General features: G+C 33.7%; 1 protein-coding gene across 4 annotated transcripts in view; it reads right to left on the bottom strand.

Moving 5' to 3' along the window:
- The window catches only part of LOC115713985 (DNA topoisomerase 3-alpha), a 35,114-nt gene that overhangs the window by 2,393 nt on the left and 12,260 nt on the right, over positions 1 to 20,461 (bottom strand). For 3 of the 4 annotated variants that reach the window (XM_030642485.2, XM_030642484.2, XM_030642483.2), the window contains 10 exons: positions 18,733 to 18,822; positions 18,514 to 18,618; positions 17,539 to 17,573; positions 9,073 to 9,202; positions 7,984 to 8,036; positions 7,800 to 7,899; positions 3,242 to 3,280; positions 2,451 to 2,529; positions 1,479 to 1,550; positions 1,233 to 1,304 (listed from right to left, as the gene is read on the bottom strand). In XM_030642485.2, coding sequence (XP_030498345.2) covers positions 1,233 to 1,304; positions 1,479 to 1,550; positions 2,451 to 2,529; positions 3,242 to 3,280; positions 7,800 to 7,899; positions 7,984 to 8,036; positions 9,073 to 9,202; positions 17,539 to 17,573; positions 18,514 to 18,618; positions 18,733 to 18,822 — 775 coding nt within the window. Of the gene's footprint in view, positions 1 to 603; positions 725 to 1,232; positions 1,305 to 1,478; positions 1,551 to 2,450; positions 2,530 to 3,241; positions 3,281 to 7,799; positions 7,900 to 7,983; positions 8,037 to 9,072; positions 9,203 to 17,538; positions 17,574 to 18,513; positions 18,619 to 18,732; positions 18,823 to 20,461 lie in introns of all 4 variants that reach the window. The other variant, XR_009687398.1, reaches the window with a different exon arrangement.

Here is a 20,461-nt window from a genome sequence, read left to right as displayed (position 1 = left end):
GGTTTTAAACTCACTCCAAGGTATAATGCCCAAAACATTTGCAAGGAATTTGTCAGGTGAGTAGATATCGTTTTTGTATAATAAATGAATGATTCAATCTATGATCCTCAAATACTGACCTCCACTCTATTCACTAGTTATGTAAAATATTATATGGAAGTCTACATACATAATTATATGCATGCACATATTGTTGAAAAAGCAATAAAACTACATGTGATTATTTGTACAGCTTCTAGAAACTCAAATGAGATTGTCTCAGACCTTCTGGTTACCTTTTCTGTACAGTTTTATTTTCCTATTACCTTGTACATGTCTCCTATATTTTGTTCAATTCCAAGGTCAATTCCATTAAAGAAGAAATTGGTTTCATTGTGTGACACCAAAAGTGTAGATATTTTATAGGTGTGCCAATTATAATTGATAATATCAAACCTTGTAATGTATATCTCAAGATTGTGAATAGATACAACACTCAACGAAATTACTAGTGTATCATTGCGTACTAGTTCAGAATGGAAATAAATCTATATTATTTGACATGGCGAGATGAATTATCTGGACAGCTAATTGAGTTTAAGTATATAGCTTAAAGACTCCTACATTGTGAATGAAGAACCCCTAGAGATGTAGTATAAAATATCTCTGGTCTCTCTCTGAACTTCCCTGTAGGTTTTGCAGAGAAAAGAGAGGGCCGAGATCAGATCTACAGAATTGCTGCCCCCTGAAATGGGAATAGCCTTACTGTGGATATCTTCTACTGATGAGAAAGATCAAAGCTAGCATAATAAAGACCTCAAAAAGAAATGGCATGGCATACATCTTCAATTCGAGAATCTATCCCCTTTAAGAACATCAATATTAAACAAATTCTGATTTGGTTGGATGCTTTATTTATATATATTTTTTCATGTATACACAACAAAATATTGCAGAGACGACGAATAATTCGGAATAAATTAGATAACGAAGAAAAGTAACTATAATGATAGGTATATCAAGTTAAATACTATTGTGCAGAGATTTCTCAGGAACTAACACACAACTACACAAGTGTACAAATTATTGTTGCACATATTATGTTATCAAAATAAGAAAACTACTTTTCTTCATGTAGAGTCCAATTGAAAAATTCAGAATTCCATTTGAAACACAAAAATTAGAGCTTGAGAATTTTGCATCATGTGTCTTAGTGAAATATGTTCACAAACTAACTAAAAAATAAAACAAACCTGACGTCCGGTTACCGGTTCCACAAATTTCAATTAACTGTTTAAGAATCTCATCACAGCCTCCAATGCAACCTAATTTATGTCAAGAAATGCAGGGTTCAACTTGGTCAAATAAGGCTGTCTTTAAAAAAAAAAGTATTCTTTACTACTATGCAATAATGTCAACACATTAATAGTTAATGAATGGTATCAATATAAAATTCGTCCAAATACAGCCACCATAGTATTCCTATAATTTGTACATACCCAAATGGCTAGCATTGTAGTCAGGAGGAATTTCCAGCCGGCGAAACTTAAACTGAATCAAGTAAACTGGACCTATTGAAACAAAAATTGATATGATTAAGGAATAAATGAGATTTCAAATAGTAACCACATACCAAACTAGAAAATAGTGAGTAAATGCTTTCTAGAACTATGCTATAAACAATAATCATATAGGGGGTATCAAAAATCAACACAATTATGGTGTTTTAATCTTGTTTTTTTGTTCATGTTAGTACTATTTGTAGTTATAGCAAACCTCCTGTAAGTTTTCATCCTTTATGGCGTCCAAAACAAAGTTCAAACAGCTTCTTGCACTCGTGCTCTTCATTTATTTATTGTTTTGAATTCTGTTTTTAGCCGGGTAAACTATTCACAATTTTTCGGAAACTTACAAGAGGGTTACTATAACTACAATGAACACTAATTAAAACAAATTTGGATTAAGACACCATATTTCTCAATTATATATCGATACATTATTTTATTTTGTCAGCTGAAACCTTACAATCTTTGGGAGGTAAGGGCCGCTGGAACTTTACAGCCCATGGGTTGGAAAAATCACCCCAGTGCAAAATATTGATAGGGCAGGAAATAAGATGTACTAACCCGGAATTTGTTGATGAACACTTCTAAGTATATGCGTATTTTAATTACTTCCAAATGACTTCTATTAACAGTTGATTATAATTCAAATATCATACCAATAGAAAAAATAAAAAATATACCAATAAATCATTGAACTTTGCCATTACTCACAGGGGATACTATACACAGTTTCCACATTTTAAAGTATACATCAAAGGATGAAAATCAGATTAAGACAAGAAACAAAAACCTAAATTGGCATTCCCATTTGGACAAACACTAGAAATAATAGTAGCAAATTCAACGTGGATTAAGTAAGCATTTAAATAAGTGAGCGAACTTTAAGCATTAACAATAACAAGAAACCTGGAGTGCACGAGTTGCAAATGTTGGTTGTTACAGCTGCTTCAGATACTGATCCAGGAAGCCACACAACATTCCTGCACTAAATCATGTAATACATAGATGTAAAATTTGTCCCAAATGTGAACAATGAAAATGATTATTAAGAGAGTTGAGAAGTTTCAATTTCAGTTACAGTGAACACATGTCGTGAAAATACAATAAACTCAGCTCCCTGATGTTTTTTCACTCAAAATGTGAGTTCCTTGATAGCAACAAATAGGGGTGGGCAAGAGCCATATTAGCTGTAAATTAGCTAGAAAATAGGGTCAATTGTAATTATTTTGTTTCTCCTAGGTTGTATAAATACTTGACATTAACATGAAGCATACACACAATTCTATTCACCATTTTCTACAACAACTAAACAAAGAAATAGAATAAAAATTATTTCATTTCCATTGCATTCCATTTCCTCCAACCAAACGTCACCTTAATGTTTTTTTGCTAATATGAAAATTAAAATCCAAGTAAGATACCAATCCAATTAGATTTTGAAGCTTAATTGGATTGGATCAGATGGTGATTTTTATCTCAATAAATTCTTCCAACTAAATAAAACAAGTGGAGTATCTTTCAACTTTATGGTGGGCAAATATCATACTGCCAATGGGAAAAGTCTTTACTTTTCATTCCCTAGTGTTTTAGTACTTTCCCAACCAGATTACCTTGAAGCCAATATAAACTATAAAGTATTTTATCAACCACCTGAGTTGTAAATTAAGTGCATTAGATTCATAGACTAGGTCACCAACCTGAGGATAACCTAAGCATCCAACCATGAAATTGCCATCCTGCATGGAGGAACAAAAATAGTTTAACGAGAAGTTGAAAAGCTAATCACACACATGCATAAACATAAGAAGGACGAAGAGGATGCCATATTCCTTTGTGTTATATTTTCGAAAAGGAAATTTGGGGGCAAGGTCACTTAGTGGTTGATAGGCCTTAGGATAAATAAAAAGGGCATATGTGTAATTGTAATGGGATAGGAGTATTATATATAGGAAAGAATAGTGAGAAAAAGAGTGAAGAATTTGGTTTTAGTTTGTAACTTTGGGAGAGAACCAGGCTCTCGAAATCCTGGGTTTTAAATGAAAGGCATTCTGCCATTTTTATCCAAAAACTATTGTTCTTTCTCTATTTTCTGCAATTGATTAATCTTGATAGGAAAATTCCTATCAAATGGTATCAGAGCCAGGTTCTCTCCCAAAGTTACAAACTAAAACCAAATTCTTCACACCCTTTTTCTCACTATTCTTTCCTATATATAATACTCCTATCCCATTACAATTACACATATGCCCTTTTTATTTATCCTAAGGCCTATCAGTGGTGTAAAAGGGTTGCACCAAAATCACAAAGAAAATCGTTTGGCAGCAGAAGATGTTGCCATTTTGGTGCGGCCATAGGTCATCCTCCCCTCCATTAAGGTTAATTAAAATACTAGAAGTTTGTGAAAAACTGAGTAAGTAGTTTAAATAAGTTTTTACTCATTTCAATTGGCTAAATATTTTTAAAATTATTAGAAATGTATGTAACATCTTAGATATAAAACATATTCATAAGATGACATAAACCGTTTAAAAACCTAAAAATATATAATTTTTAAGCTTTAATTATAACCTAAAAATTCAAATCAACTTAAATAAATAATCTAATTAAATGGAAAAGTTACAAAAGAGAACGAAGACCATGGGTCCTGATGTCCTAACCCCAAATCTTTGAAATAAAATAAAATTAGAATTTTTAGAAATTGGGAATTTATTTTAGTTTAATTTGTTTATTTTTGTTTCTTTAAATTTGAGATTGTTTTTTCAGACAGGACCCTCCCCGTTATGCATTGAGAATCTCACTTGTGGCGGAGGAAAACCTAGGTTACATAAACAACTGAGACAACAAGGCCTAAAGCAGTTAGCACTCTACAGTACTGAACAAAATAAACTAGACAAGAACTAATAATACCACTACAACAATGTTTTCCATTCTCTACATAAATCTAAAAAAGACAAATCCTCAAAATGTTTGGTTTTAAAAACCCAAGTAGCTGTCCAGAACTCAACTTTCTCGCACACAACCGCTTCTGAATTTTCAGCCAGTGAAATAATTCTGGCATTTCTTTCCAACCATACAGCCCAAATTTTTGCTAAGATCGTTGTTCTCCATAACTTTGTTCTACGTTTGCAGCCAATTGATTTTGAAACTATCATTTGTGGTACATAACTTGGTAGAACTCAGGCCAACTCGAATTCCTCTATCAAATTGATCCATAATCATCGAATAAATTTGCACTCCAAAGACAAATCTCCAACATCTTCCCCGATGCCTTTGCAGCAGACACACCAACCAGGGGAAATGTAGAGGAAAGGCTTCCTCTTTTGCATCTTATCCTGGACGTTCATTTTGCCTAAAGATACAAGTCAACCAAACACTTTAACTTTCAATGGAACACAACTTTTCCATAAAATCTTCGTCCAAAACAAACCTCTAACAGCCGAGTTTGATGTAAACCAGCAAAAGGCTGATTTACAAGAAAAAACTTCTGACAGATTCAGCTTCCAAATTTGACTATCTTCCAAAATACTCAACACTTTTACATGTTTGACCTTTTGCAGTAACAAAATAAGACTTGGGACCTCTCGATCCATTAAGTTCCTTCTAAACTTGAATTCCAACTCTATGCCCACCCACCTGCCAAGCCCTCGTCAACAATCAGCTCCTTTATAGTTGTGTTCCTCACCTTAGAAATCATTACTAAGTCAGAGAAGACACAAGACATTGAGCAATGAATCACCAAGCCAAACATCTTCCTAAAATTGAATCCTATCCCTTCTTCCAATTTTGAAGTGTACCAGTCCAAGATATTCATCATACACATCTAAAATATCCCTCCACAGGCCTTTAGGAGACAGACGACATCCATTTTTGGAGTCCCAGAAATCATCAGCCTTATTATATCTGCTTACCACCACCCTATGCCACAACAAATTTGGCTCTAAAGGAAATCTCCACAGCCACTTCTAAAGCATACCTTTATTTCTCATCTCCAATCGCCCAATACCCAATCCTCCCTCATCTCAAGCCACTAAATGTTCACCACCTGTTGACTCTCTACCTTCAAGAGATAATAATGTTCTGTTTTTTCTGTTTCAATTGTGTTTCTATTAATCAAACTCTTGAAGTGTTTTCTTCATTCACGGTGTTTGGTCTATACTGATATATATACCAGGATAAAAAGTATGTACGTATTAACTATGAATATACAGTATACGTTTTTTCTTTTTCCTTTTTTTGATAAAATCTCATTATGTTTGATGGTCTCTTTCCACTATTTTTACATAAATGGGAAATGGTAATTTAGCACGATAAGTGAAAATCTCATATGTACTAGAATAGTCACTAGATCTCGTTCCATAGATATATATAAACATGGGGAGTATCATTTGATGGAGTTAAACTAGTGCCAACACTAACTCATTCAGTTTTAGGAATGAAGATCTAAAGTTTTTTGTTTGAATTATTTTTTTATTAACATTAAATGTGTATTTCTGATTTTTTTTTATAATATTAGGTATTAGTTTGAACTTAGTTTAAATGATAATAACAATGAAATTAAAACAATTCAATTATATTTTTTTAAAATATATATATAATTTAATCTAATTTTAAATTTTTTTACATATATATATATAAAAATAACAAATTTATAGGTAAATACCATTTGGACTCTGTTTTGTAAAAGCAACCAATTGGACCATTTGTTTTGTTAAATGACAAAATAGACTCTATATTTTCCAAAATGATAAAAATAGGACCTTAGGCTCAATTTTCGACATCTTTTTTAATGTAACCAACTTGATGACAATTCTTAACACAAACAAATACAGTAAAAGTAACCAATTTTGTCATAACATCTCTAGATCAGATTATTATTAAATTTTATTTTGACAAAAATTGAATTCAGGCTCCTATTTGTATCATTATAAAAATACAAGATCTATTTTGTCATTAACAAAACAAAGTCCAATTAATAACTTATACAAAACATAGTGTACAAAATAGTATTTACCATTTTATTAAACAATAAAATAAATAAATAAGTTTAGATATTTTAAATAATATAACTTATAAATTTGTTATAAAGTATGATTAATTAATTAAATAATATAACTAATAAATTTGTTATGAAATATAATTAATTAATTAAATAATATAATTTATAAATTTGTTATAAAGTATGATTAATTAATTGAATTAACGTCTAATTCAAATTTAAATTAAAATTTACATAAAAAATAATTATCTAATTATATAGATAATTTTAAATTAAATTTAAATTTACAACTATTTTTTAAAAGAAAAACAAATAATTAATTGATTGATTAACAATGTTAGTTTTAACCGTTAACTTTAATGAAAAAATAAATAATAAAAAAAACCCGTTAAACCAATAATTTCTATTAAATAGACACATTTAATATATGAAGAAATTTTAGAAGAATATCACAGTTCAACCAATACTATACTGAAATCAATAAGCCATTGACATTTATCAATATATCCTCAATATTTCTCCAAAATTCTAAAAAAAAAAAAAAGTTTTACACTTCAGTGGTGAAAATTTTGATACTTTGGCTTAAACATTGGAAATTTGCAATATTTTAATTAATAGAGTATAAGAACCAAATTAGTTTAAAAAGTGTAAAGTGTAAAGAAACAAGGAATATCCTTAAATTCAAGTAAGATCCTAACAATGCTGAAGACTATGATCTTTCGGATAAGATAAGACTGTGGACAGCTCGGTGTATAAGACTAAGCTTTTTGAGCATTTTTCCTTCTTAGACTTAAGTAGAGAATGGAGATCTTTGTTGTAATTTAAATCTTAGTGGGGCATTTGAACTTCAGTATATTATTTGTACTGTTCTGGTGCTGTTTTGTTTTAGTTCGTTTTGAGCTAAAGCTTTTGTATGCATGGTATTCCTCCGCCTCAAGTGAGGGTTTCAATAACTTTTCGGGGGTGGGGTCAGTCTTAGACAAGTGACCTCTTTCTCTTTTTTCAAAAAATATTCACTGTTCAATTGGCCAGTGGTGAGGAGCTTAATTATATTTTAGCGAAAAAAAAGGACCTATGCTTCACACCAAATCATACAATCATGAGAGCAAAAGAAGACTGGATAGTTAAAGGAGGGAACAATCACAAGCGAACTCTGACAACGTTTTGAGATGTGGAATAATGCAAGCTCTTGGGCAGAAATAAAACACAATCACAAGCTAGAAACTCGATTTAAAGAAAGTCACATCAAAACACATTACCCGGTTTTGTTTAAGCACCATGTTTGATTCCTGGCAAAGTCCACACGGTCGGATAACTTCTCTAGATGTATGCTGCTCCTCTCCAGCAGGTCTATTAGATCTGTGTGAAAGATAAAATGTATGTGTCAAGCTTAGGAATACAAAGGTTATGTTACAACACTTGCAAACAATAATATAAAATCACCTCTCAAAGAAAATTTCCATGGCTTGCAAGAGTTTAACTTTGTTCAGCCTTGCCTGCAAATATGCCAAATGTTATAATGACATAACTGATGTTGTGAATATTAATTAACATGGGAATTAGATATAAGAGAAAGTCTGCACATGGTACAAACAACCCAATTTATTTTCAGTTCCTGCAAAGATAAACTGATGTTGTGAATATTAATGAACATGGAATTAGATATAAGAGAAAGTCCGCGCAAGGTGCAAACACCCCAGTTTATTTTCAGTTCCCGTAAAGATGAACTGGAGGAGCTTCTCTTTAAGGCGAACTCTCAATCACTAAAAATAAACGATGAGTTCACAGATTGTAATGCCCCCATATTTGCATATAAGAAACAAAAGATAAATTTTCACTCAAATATTTCAAGAGTACTAGGAGTGAAAAGAAAGGAAGGAGAATATGTCATAAGTAACGTGGTAACAAAGCAATTCAGCAGACACAAGAGTTACATATACTTACCAGTTAAGAAAACAAAAAACTCTACAATGTAACCTTAAAACCTTGTCTCCTAAGTTACTGACTGCCCAGAAAACATAAGAAACTACTGTAGTAGGTTTCCACATTGAATAATAAGCATATTGATCATATAGCTGACACCATACCCAAATCCTTCAAAAATAAAAAAATAGATCTTTTAGAACTCCATAAACCCAATACGTCAATTTTCCCAAAACCACGGTAAAAAGCAAATCTTCTTCAATTACTTCTAATACATATAATATGTCATTTCTAATTATAATTTCTCATAAATCAAGCTTAGACCAGTGTGACGTCCGTGTGGTCCTGAATTAATTGTAATGATCCTTAAAATCTTAGAGATGATACGAGACTGTCAACATAAAAAAGAGTTAGTTTGCCTGACTTAAGACTACAATAATAATAAACATCAACATGGGTTAGGTGATTATATCAGTCTCTTAATTTCATCAATGCAAAAAAGCAACTTCACAAAGCTATGAACCACATCCAGGAAATCAAAGTCAGAGCGGAACACAACAGGAACTGAAGAGAAACATACGGCCACAGAGATACCAACAATGTACTTACATCTAAAAAGCAGGATTTCATCTGATGCAAACAAGTTTCTAAAACTTCATCTTTGCTTTTTGCACCTTCACTAACAGCTTTCATGTCACGCTCCATAACAGCTCTGAGATATGGCTTCCATAATTGATACCTGAGAAGTATCATTCCAAAATAATTAGTGAAATATCTGTTGGGTGAAACAGACAGGAGAGGTACAAATCATAATTGGAAGCACATAGGATGGAAATTTTACTGTCACGTGTTCACTTTAATGAGGCAACATAATGGAAAAACACTCGTGCAAGTAGAAATAAAACATGCAAATGTTTCAACTTGAATAACATGATTGAGATTTTTGAAACTCGATTGCTACTATTAATAAAAGCATCAACAACATAAAAGAATGTCATAAACTCTACCAAAGAGTCAGTTAAGAAACAAAAGGAAGGGTCATATTTGCAACCATGCCAAATGTTTAAATAAAAACGAAGAGCAAACCAAGAGCAGTAACAGGTAGACAATGAGGGAAGAATGAAAAGCAACAATTAAGCCATTGGGGAAATAACCAAGTAGGCTAAAGAAAAGTTTATAACTGTAGACAAGCTCCAATACCATATTACAAATGGTAACATTCATTCTCACTGAACAAATAAACTTTATGAACCTGTGAATATTTTTATTCCGAAAAAAATAATGTCATGGCATTTTAAATTAGTACATCCTTTATATGAAATTGTCATTTTCCCAAATGTTTATCTATAAAGATGATAGTTCCCTGTATGTTAAACATGTAACATTGCAAAACACACAAATCCCAAGAGATGATGGATCTATACTTGACAAGGAGGAAGAAATAGTTGAAGAATTAAACTCTTTCGTCTCAAGATTATATACATCCGAGAGGAGACGAGGGAGAGGAATCGATGGCATTGAGTGGCAAAAATCCCAGAATTTTTAGCTACACATTTAGAGATACCCTTCGAAGATGATGAGGTAAGAAGGACAAATTTCAGTTGTGAAGGCAACAAAGCACTAGGTCCAGACGATTTTAGAATGGCAGTTTTTCAGTCTAATTGGTTGGTCATTAAGGATGATCTCATGGAAGTGTTCAAGGCTTTTGAAAGAGATGGAAGAGTTGAGGGTAGTATCAACGAAACTTTCATCTGTCTTATTCCCAAAACACTCAATAGCTGCATGGAAAAAGATTACAGACCTATCAATCTTATAACATGCGTGTATAAGATTATTGCTAAGGACCTTGCTTCAAGTAAAAATAGTATTGTAAGTTGGAACTTTAAGTTCAGAAGGAACTTGAAGGAAAAGGAAGTTCCCAATCTCTTGGAGATGTTACAACAGTTAGAACATCTTAGATTGCTCAATGTGATGGATGATAGTAGATTGTGGAAGCCAGAGATCCTGGTGGGATTTTTTCTTGTAAATCAGCTTTCAGTTGGTTCACTTCAAATCAGAACCATAATGATTTGTTTTGGACTAAAGTCTTCTGAAAAGCTAATGTTCTGTCAAAAGTCAAAGTGTTTTGTTAATTAGTGGCACTAGATAAAGTAAATGTGCATTAGATGTTGCAAAAGAGGCGCCCTTACATTTGTATGTCTCCGGGCTAGTGCGTGTGTTGTAAGAGCAATCGGGAAGAGGTGGTGCATCTTTTTTTGGAATGCACAGCAATTGGATTAAATTGATTTTTGGGCTTTATCTGGTACTACCCCCCCCCCCCCCCCCCCTTCTCTCTTTTTTATGAGGGTAAGTTAAGTGGTAGTAAACGCAAGATTAAATTGTGGAGGATTGCAATCTTGGATGGAAAGAAACAACAGAATTTTTGAAGGTGTTGAAAGTTCTGCAAAAGATTTATGGGAGAAAATCAAATTTTGGACAGCCACTTGAGTTTTTAAGACCAAGCATTTTGAGGAATTTTCATTCCTGGACTTATGTAGAGATTTGAACATTTTGGTGTATTTTCTTTTGGTTTTTCTTTTTTGAAATTTTATTATTGCTTGATACTACTTTTGCTTTTATGCAGTAAAGCAAAAGTAGTATCAGTAACCATGGTCTTCCTCCACTTTATGCAGTAAAGTAAAAGCAAAATAACACACATGAGTTCTTCATCTACTCATTTTCATATAAAGGATGGCCCCGAAAACAGATTTCAATTTTGTTGAGCGAATATATTTCTATGGAAAAATAAAACATCCCGTAAAAGAAGTATTTGTTGATCACTTATACTACCCCAAATGTCTGATTGCATTTTCCAACTGAAATGGAATATTACGATTGAAATTGAATTATACATCCAGAATAGCCCTAAAAAGACATGATCCCAAGCGAATACTTGTTCCAGGTCCATCACAAGGGAAATGAAAACCAAGATTTACTTTATCTGGTAATCACGAACACTCTTATCGGTTCAGTTCACAATTTGAATATATTTTAAATTATAATTCATTGGCAATTAATTTAATTTTCTTTTTTCAAAATTTTTTAGAATAAATTCATTGAGTCTTGTTGGGAGGGGGGTTCCAAATGGGCTAAGAATCCATGTTTCAACCTTGGATCTCCTGGTATTGAGGCTCTTAGTCTCAATTAGGCATCAAGTGTGCCAATGATAAAAAAAATAAAGCATTAAGAGTACGTTTGGCATTGTTTTTTGTTTTTTGTTTCAAATTGTGTTTTCAAAAATAGGAACAAAAAAATAGTTTTTGAAGTGATGAGAGAGAAAATGAGGAGAAAGTGATGAGAGAGAAAATGAGGAGAAAGTGATGAGAGAGAAAATGAAGAGAGAAGAAGAGATGTGGGCTTTATCAATAATAGTATGAGTTTACTGGAGAGAAAGAAACCAGCCCAGATCATTTACGAATTTTTTGTAGGGCGACTAATATGTATTAGGCCTAAAAATTGAGAAAAATTGAGGGATGCAATCATAAACTTCTGGCAGAATTTGAGGATCAGAAAAAGGAGAAAGGAGTTACGGTACTATACAACTCAGAGGAGAACGAGCCTAAAAAAGAGACGACCATTGACCAACAATTGAAGGTTTACACAAGAAAGAGGAGGCCCGTATGTCCAAGCAAGGAGAAAGAAGCCATTAGATCAGTGGGGAATTTACAACTTGACGATATGGAGGAGGAAGAAGATATGAAAGAGGAGGAAATTAGAGAACTTTTTTTCAGATAGCAATGCATCTGAGGTAGATTGTGAGGAGAGCCTTGAGGAGGACAGCGAAGGGTGTGAAAATATACTGTGCAACATTAAAGAACTGTGGCCTGAAACAAATAGTGTGAGACGAGGGGGTTTGAAGGAAAAGGAATGCCTTTTAGTAGAGAAAATGGGGATCACAAAGGCTGGAAAAAATAGTCATGAGGAATCTTCATCAACATTGTGGTCTAATATAGTTGACTCTTTGGCTGAGATGGGGGTGGAGTTAACTTGCGACGCAGAAATAGTAGAGAAAAGAGAAGTCATAATAGTGGCAGCAAGGAAAAAGTGCACGGAACTGAAAAAATTGACTTTTAACATCAACTATGAGAAAATTTTAAGAAAATCAGGGATGGAGAAAATGTCACAATAAAGATACTGTCCTGGAATATTAGAGGCAGTGGGATAGGAGAAAAGAAGAGCTATCAAGGCAACAATATGTAAGACCACTCCGAATATAGAAATTCTACAAGAAGTCAGCAGATAGAAATTTTGTTGGAAGTTTATGGAGATCTCACTTTAAAGCATGAATTCTTTTACCTTCCTATTGGTAGAGCGGATGACATCTTGGTGATTTGGGATACTAGAAGCATTACAATTTTGGATTCAATGATCGGTGAATTTTCTATTTCAGTTTTGATTTAAGCTGAAGGGAAATGATAAGCCTAAAACTTATCTTGTGTACCACAAAATGATTAAATGAAATACTTAGTCTCTTATGTACATGGACTGAGTTGTCTTAGTGTTTTAATTCTATTGGTCCAATTGTAATCCTAGGTGGCCTAAGTCTTTTTAAGACCAATGCTTATACATAGAGAGGGAGCAACCTCATTTAGCTTAGTGGTTCTCGGCGATCTATGAATCGTGCTCTTATAAAGCAAGATCAGATTTCTGGGATGAATTAGTTGGCCATGATTCAACATGTGGAGAATCGTGGTGCCTAAGGGGTGATTTTAATGTTGTAAGGCGAGTCCAAGAAAAAATGAACCACAAATGCACCAAAAGTATAAAGATATTTGATGAGCTAGTTCGCAAATTGTGTTTACCAAACTAAACAATGGAAGATTGACCTAGTCAAACTTCAGAGAAACGACCATTTGTAGCAAATTGGACAGATTCTTGTTCACCGGTAAGTCGAATATGGCCTATCAATTTGTTAGGCAAGAGATGCTCGTCAAGTTAGTCTCTGATCATAACCTAATTATTCTTGATTCTAATCCACCAAAATGGGGTCCTAGTCCGTTCAGATATGATATGGTTGGAACATAATTTTTTTCCCCATAATTTAGGACCGTGGTGGAGAGAGGAAGTATAATTGGGTTGGCCTCAAACAAAATTCATGAGTAAATTGAAGAAAGTACAATAGAATATTGTGGTATTGAGCAAGAAAACTTTTGGCAACAATCGTTTGACTAATTCACTAGAAAGAAGATTGGAGGTCCTTGATAAAATGGAAGGAAGCAATGAGTGGAACTAAGTACTGGTTGAAGAGAGGAGGAATATTAAAAAGGAATGGCAGGAGTTGGTATTTGAAGAGGAAAGAAATGTGTGGTTGAAATCAAAATGGAAGTGGGCCAATTCCAGATTTTTTTCATAATCTATTGAACGCAAAAAGGCCAAAAATACAATTTCTGAAATAGAGAAAGACGATGGAACTCTCATTGATAAAGAAGAAGAAATATCTGCAGCGCTGACCAACTTTTACACACAATTGTACATATCTGAGAGAAGACACAACCTGGGGATTGAAGACATTAATTGGGAAAAAATATCAAAAGATCGTGCAAAATTCATGGAAAGACCATTTGCAAAGGAGGAAATGAGGAAAGTTGTGTTTGATTGCAAGGGTAATAAAGCGCCAGGTCCAAACGGTTTCAACTTGGCAGTTTTTCAATCCAACTGAGAGGTAGTTAAAGAAGATTTGTTGGCTATTTTTAAGGAGTTTAAAGCCAAGGGGAGAATCCTAGGCAGCATTAATGAAACACTCATCTGCCTCATACCCAAAAAAGTTGATGACCGCAAAGTCAAAGATTATAGGTCGATTAGTCGTATCACTAGTGTCTACAAGATAATTGCAAAAGTTCTTGCTACGAGAATTTGAGAGGCGCTAGAATACACCATTTCGGAGACTCAATCTACTTTTATGGAAGGTAACCAAATTTTGGACTTGGTATTGGTTGCAAACGAGGTTGTGGTAGACTACAGAAGCAGAGGTAGGGGAGTTTGGTGTTCAAGATTTACTTTGAAAAAGCATAAGGTAGGGTGGAGTGAGACTTCTTGGAGTTAATAATGGCATGTACGGGTTTTGGAGAAAAATGGAGGAAATAGATTAGAGGATGTTCTTCGTCAACATCATTTCTATATTCATCAACGGCAAACCAAGAGGAAAGTTCAATGGGTCCAGAGGACTTAGACAAGGCGACCCTCTTTCGCATTTCTTATTCACATTAGTCGTAGATGTGCTAGGGAGGATGTTCGACAAGGCTGTGGACTCCGATAAATTATCTGGTGTCCTAGTTGGTAAGGAGAAGATTCAGCTGATGACACTATTTTTTGTGAATGATAAAAACTTGCTGCATAGATTGGTTGGGTTGGTGGAAGGCTTCTATTGCAATATCAGGCTAGAAAATCAATATGGGCAAAAGCCAGCTCCTGGGGCTTTGTTTGGATGAGAGTGTGGTGGTTTGGTGTGCTTTGTCGATTGGATGTGAAGTAGGTAGTTGGCCAAGGAAGTATCTTGGATGCCAATCCTAGACAAGTGTGCAATGCTTGTCCTTGTTAAGAGGGGGAAGACTAACTCTTATTCGACCAGTTCTCTCTTCTTTTCCAACTTACTTTCTCTCTCTCTCTCTCTTTAGAGCCCCGAAATCACTCACAAACTTATTGGAGAAAATGATGAGACTACTTTTGGGAAGGTGATCTTTCAGGGGGAGACTACTTGGTTGGCTGGGAGGAGGTTGTAGACCAAGATTGAAAAGTGTTTGGGTATTGGAAGACATAGGCTATGAAGATATGAGAAACAAAAGAATGTTAATAAAATGGCTATGGAGATTCCCCTTGAGCCTAATTCACTTTGGCATAGGGTGATCAAAAGTTGATATGGTATGGATACCAAAAGGAAGGAGGGATTATATTCTACCCTTTGAAAGGAATTTCAGATCTTTATGATGAGTATTTGGAGTTGCTGAAGTTTAAAGAAGGGAATGGAGCCAGAATTCATTTTTGGGAAGATGCGTGGTTGGGTGAATCCTCCTTGCCAAGTTCATTCCCGGAATTAGCAGTGTTGGCCAGATCCAAGAATGCGTGCATAAGTGATTTGGCAGTAGTAGAGGAGGGTGATTATATATCTAATGGACAGAGAAGTTCCTAACCTAATTGAAATGTTACGTATCTATGGGGTATCTTTACATGCAAATCAGCTTTTCACTATTTTACCTCGAACCAGAGCACAGTCGAAATGGTATGGACCAAAGTGTTATGGAATGAAACTATAGAACATTTGTTCCTGGAATGCAATTATACTCATAAACTCTCGTCTTTGTTATACAAGGAATTCGAGTTAGCTTGGGTGTTGCCCAACTCTGCCCCAACTTATGTTGGACAAAGTTGGTTGGGAGTAAAAGAAAAATAAAACTTTGGAGGACTGCAATCTTAGCCATAATGTGGGCAGTTTAGATTGAAAGAAATAACAGAATTTTCAAAGGTAACGAGACCTTAGCAAAGTATCTTTTGGGAGAAGGTCAGGTTTTGGTCAGCTATTTGGGTCTTTAAGACTAAACACTTCAAGGATTTTTCATTTCTAAACTTATGTAGAGAGTGGAAGTTGCTGATGCACTAATTGTTATGATAGCTTTGGCTGTTGATTTTTATTTCCTGGTTTTTCTATGATTAAGCTAGAGTTATTGTTACCATGGTTTTCCTCCGCCACAAATGACGGGGGAGTCTAAGACAAGTACCTTCTTTCTTTATTTTAAAAAAAAAAAAAAAAAAGAAGAAAGAAACTTTTTGGCAATTGAAAGAATTAAAACAACAGTACTTTTTTTTTTCTGCATTATTCACTCTGTAATCAGCATCTATAAATAGAGAGGGTTGCTAATACAAAGGACATTTAATTGAATATTAAAGGAAGGAATAGATCTTCCTAGTATGAAATCTTCCACAGCAATTTTAATTTCTTCTACAGCAAAACATGTTCGCATAATTTTATGTTTTTTATTATTATTATTTAACATTTTCTTTAAAAGCTGTTGCATGATAAAAATATCAAACACTCAGATTTGTCCTCGGAATTTTCTGTTTCCAGAGAAAGATAACATCAAGTATGAATGCCAAACAGATCAGTTAAAGTCCTACTTTGAAATATAATATATATTGGCACAAATATCTTCAAATAATCATAATTATAAACCCTAGTTCTTACCACCCCAACATATTATGTTATAAAAGAAAAAAATTATAATGAGTGAACAAAATATGAATGTAAGATATTCCTTTTTTCTAAATATATAAATTGGTTGATAAAATAAGTGCTCAAAGTTTTAATGCATAACAACAAGTCTCCTCTTGAAAAGCAACTTTAGACTGGCCCTAGGAATAAGTAAAAATACAAAAGGGAAAGAATGGCCATTAAGCCATGAAAATTAGAGGGAAAAGACAAAAAAAAATGATCATGATATGACAGTATGACACCATTGATTATCATGGGTAGTGGGTAATATACGTTAATCATAATGGTTTTTTATTATTATTATTATTTATGATAGTAACTTGTTGGCTTTAACATTGTCATATGAACACATAAGTATTATGTTAATAATAAGAGTAATTTGCATATTTAATAGTAATAATAATGATGTGAAGGGGTGTAAAAAGAACTTTTTACAATACTTTTTATATTTATGTGTAATTTTGTACTTATTAAAAATTTGAGTGGCGTGAAAAGATATATTTTATTTATTTATTATTATTTTCGAATTTTATGGAGGCTTACTTGGAATAACGGGTGAGGGGAGAAAATGTGCTATTGCACAGTATTTATTGCTAAATCAGAAATACATTTTGAAAAAGAGAAAGCAGCCATTGTCTTAGACTGGCCACCCTCCGTTATACACTTTTTCACTCCTTTTATGTCTTTACTTTCTTTAGTGCTGACATGAAATTCACTTCATTGCATTGCAGTGATGATAGTTTTAATGTTATCTATTAATCTAATGAATTTGTTTGTTATTGTTCCTTTTAAAAAGAAGAAAAATAATTAAAACTTACGAAAGCAAAACTTACCCCATGTCATCATATCCCATAACTAGTGCCTCACCCTGAAATTACAAGAAACTTAAAAATAAATTCACCTTTGATTTAGCAAAGATGAGATAAATAAATAGTTATCCCTACCTAGTCCATGTAAATAAATAATTCTCCAGCTACTTAAATATATTCAGCACAATTGTTAAAGCATGATGAAATTAGCAATTCTATAATCTTTTTAACATAAAAAAAAAAAAAAAAAAAAAAAAAGCAGTATAAATTAAAGATTTCTAATGCCATTTGCACACCCATTGGAACCTAAGATGAACTATTTTATGTTACCGGATCATGTTTTGCGAAGATGTCCGGGTAGGGGAAAATGTTTTTAAGAATTTGTTCCTGGAATTAGCACTAATTTCCGTGGCCAAAAATAAAAGCATAAAGGAGATGGTGATTGGGGGGACGAGGTGTCCAGTTCAAACTCTGGGTGGAACTTCCACTTCAGAAGAAACCTACAAGACAGGGAGGTTTCAAATTTGTTGGCAATGCTGCAAATTTTAGAGCAAAATCCAGGTTTTAGATTGTTGAAGGACGTGAGGTATGGACACCTGAAACTAGTGGGGTTTTTTCATGAAAGTTTGTTTTCCACAAACTTAGCTCGGACCACTTAGTGGGGGAGGCAACTTTTTTTATTATTTTGAAAGGGAGGGAGAAGCAAGTTGAGCCAAGGTAGTTTGGAAAAGTTGTGTCCCCACCAAGATCAAAGTTTCCAGTTGGTTACTAGCCTCGGGAAAGCTGAATGTTCATGAGGTAGGAGAAGGCCATAACATATATTGTCCCCACCCCAGTTTAGTTGAAAAACTATAACCAGTTTAGTCGTCCTTTAAAATAATACTCACTAGGATATCAATTGATAGAAAGTCTATCCAAGTTGACATTCAGAAAATTAGAATCAAACACAAATTGGAAAGAGGAAATCTCCACAATACTCTACAAGCAAATAAATCTTACAAGATTGGTGGGAGAGAAACGAGTGTTTGCATCCTTGGTTGCATAAAATCGATCCAGCAGCTTTTTTATGTGATCATGCATTGTTGCATCAGTACCAATGCCCTCCTATAGTATGTACAAAAACATAGAACTCAGCACAATATCACTGTAAAACTTATAACAGAATAAAGAAATACTAACAGAAACAAAACCCGATAAAACAGTCTATATTTTAATCACCTTGTCCATGCAACTCAGTAAATCAGCTTCACTCAAAAGTGGTGGTGGTCTAGTGACTCCTGAATCAAGAGTCAACGATGTAGGAACAAACTGCAAAATACAATTAATGCACGTTATTCAAGAACTTGTGTCTATTGTAGATAATGAAATAAGAGTAAACAAACTACGTTGAAGTCAAAGCTTCAATTTTTATTCAAAAAACAGCTTCAATGTTAGGTTTTACAGAGGTGAAAAAATTATTATAATGTTTTAAAAAATTGAAATAGTTCTTTTTTTCCTTTTTTTGATTTTTTGAAACAAAAGTTCCTTGTATAAATATAATCAAAGAATACAACAGGCATAGAAAGATCCACCAGTATCACACATTCAAGACGAAAAACATGAAAAACAAAACATGACAAACAAACAAAGATTACATGATAAAAGTCCACTCTTAATAAAAAAAAAAATTATATATTAAATGTCATCACGCAAGTGATGAAAAAGATTCATGGCTTAAGGAATAGGCATACACACGGAAAAGAAAAAGAAATAGAATAAAGACATTATAACAAGAATACTCTAACTTATCTTCTTCTTTTTTTTTAGTTATCTTAAGTATCTTGAGTGAATATCAATAATACTACTTTCGATTCATATCATATATAAAAATATATTTATATTTATGTAGCGTCAATAATCTTTTTCAATCCATTCTCAAACAATATTCATAAAAAAATATTTCTTTTTTGAAAAAGAGAAAGAGGCCATTGTCTAAGACCGACCCCTCCCCCGTTATAGCCTCACTTGTGGCGGAGGAATACCATGACAAGTGCTATATCAAAAACATTTAAAATATTTTAAACAAAACCAAACCAACGAGACATTAACAATTCATGTGCTATTAAGCAACATTACTCAACAATCTCCAATCTCTATTCAAATCTAAGAACGAAAACTGCTCAAAACTTTTAGTTTTATAAACCCAAACAGCGGTCCAAAATCTAACTTTTTCCCATAATTCTTCAACTGAGGCTTCAATCCCTTCAAAAATTCTGTTATTTCTTTCGAGCCAAATAACCCAAATGATTGCTAGAACAGCTGTCCTCCATAGGTATGATCTACCCTTACTACCCCCCACCTTGCTCACAATCATTAGAGGGACTGATCCGGGAAGTACCCATTGGATCTCAAAGGCATTCAGCAGCTTTATCCAAAGTCTTTGGGCAAGACAGCACCCCAAGAACAAATGTGCCACTTCTTCACTACTTTTCTTACAACAAACACACCATCCCGGGGACAAACAGATAAATGGTCGCCTTTTTTGCATCATAGGATGCACATTAATTTTTCCTAATGCCACCAGCCATCCAAAGACTTTAACTTTAACAGGACACCTGCTTTTCCATAAAGTCTTCGTCCAGAACAACTCGCCAAGATTATGGTTTGAAGTAAGCCAGAAGAATGCTGACTTACAAGAGAAAATCCCACCAGGATATGGTTTCCATAATCTGATATCCTCTGAGATGTTGAGCAGTCTAATATGTTCCAATAGTTGCAGTAGAGCTATAAGATTAGGCATTTCCCTCTCCATCAAGTTCCTTCTAAACTTGAAATTCCAGCTTGCAACACAATTTCCTACCTCTCCTTCAATAGCAACAAGATCTTTTATACTCGCATTTTTCGCCTTTGATACCACTGCCAGGTCTGGAAAACGACTCTTTAATGTTGTATCTCCAATCCAGATATC

The sequence above is a fragment of the Cannabis sativa genome, chromosome 4, assembly GCF_029168945.1.
Source record: "Cannabis sativa cultivar Pink pepper isolate KNU-18-1 chromosome 4, ASM2916894v1, whole genome shotgun sequence".
Lineage (NCBI taxonomy): Eukaryota > Viridiplantae > Streptophyta > Magnoliopsida > Rosales > Cannabaceae > Cannabis > Cannabis sativa.
This window is presented reverse-complemented; position numbering and strand designations above follow the sequence as displayed.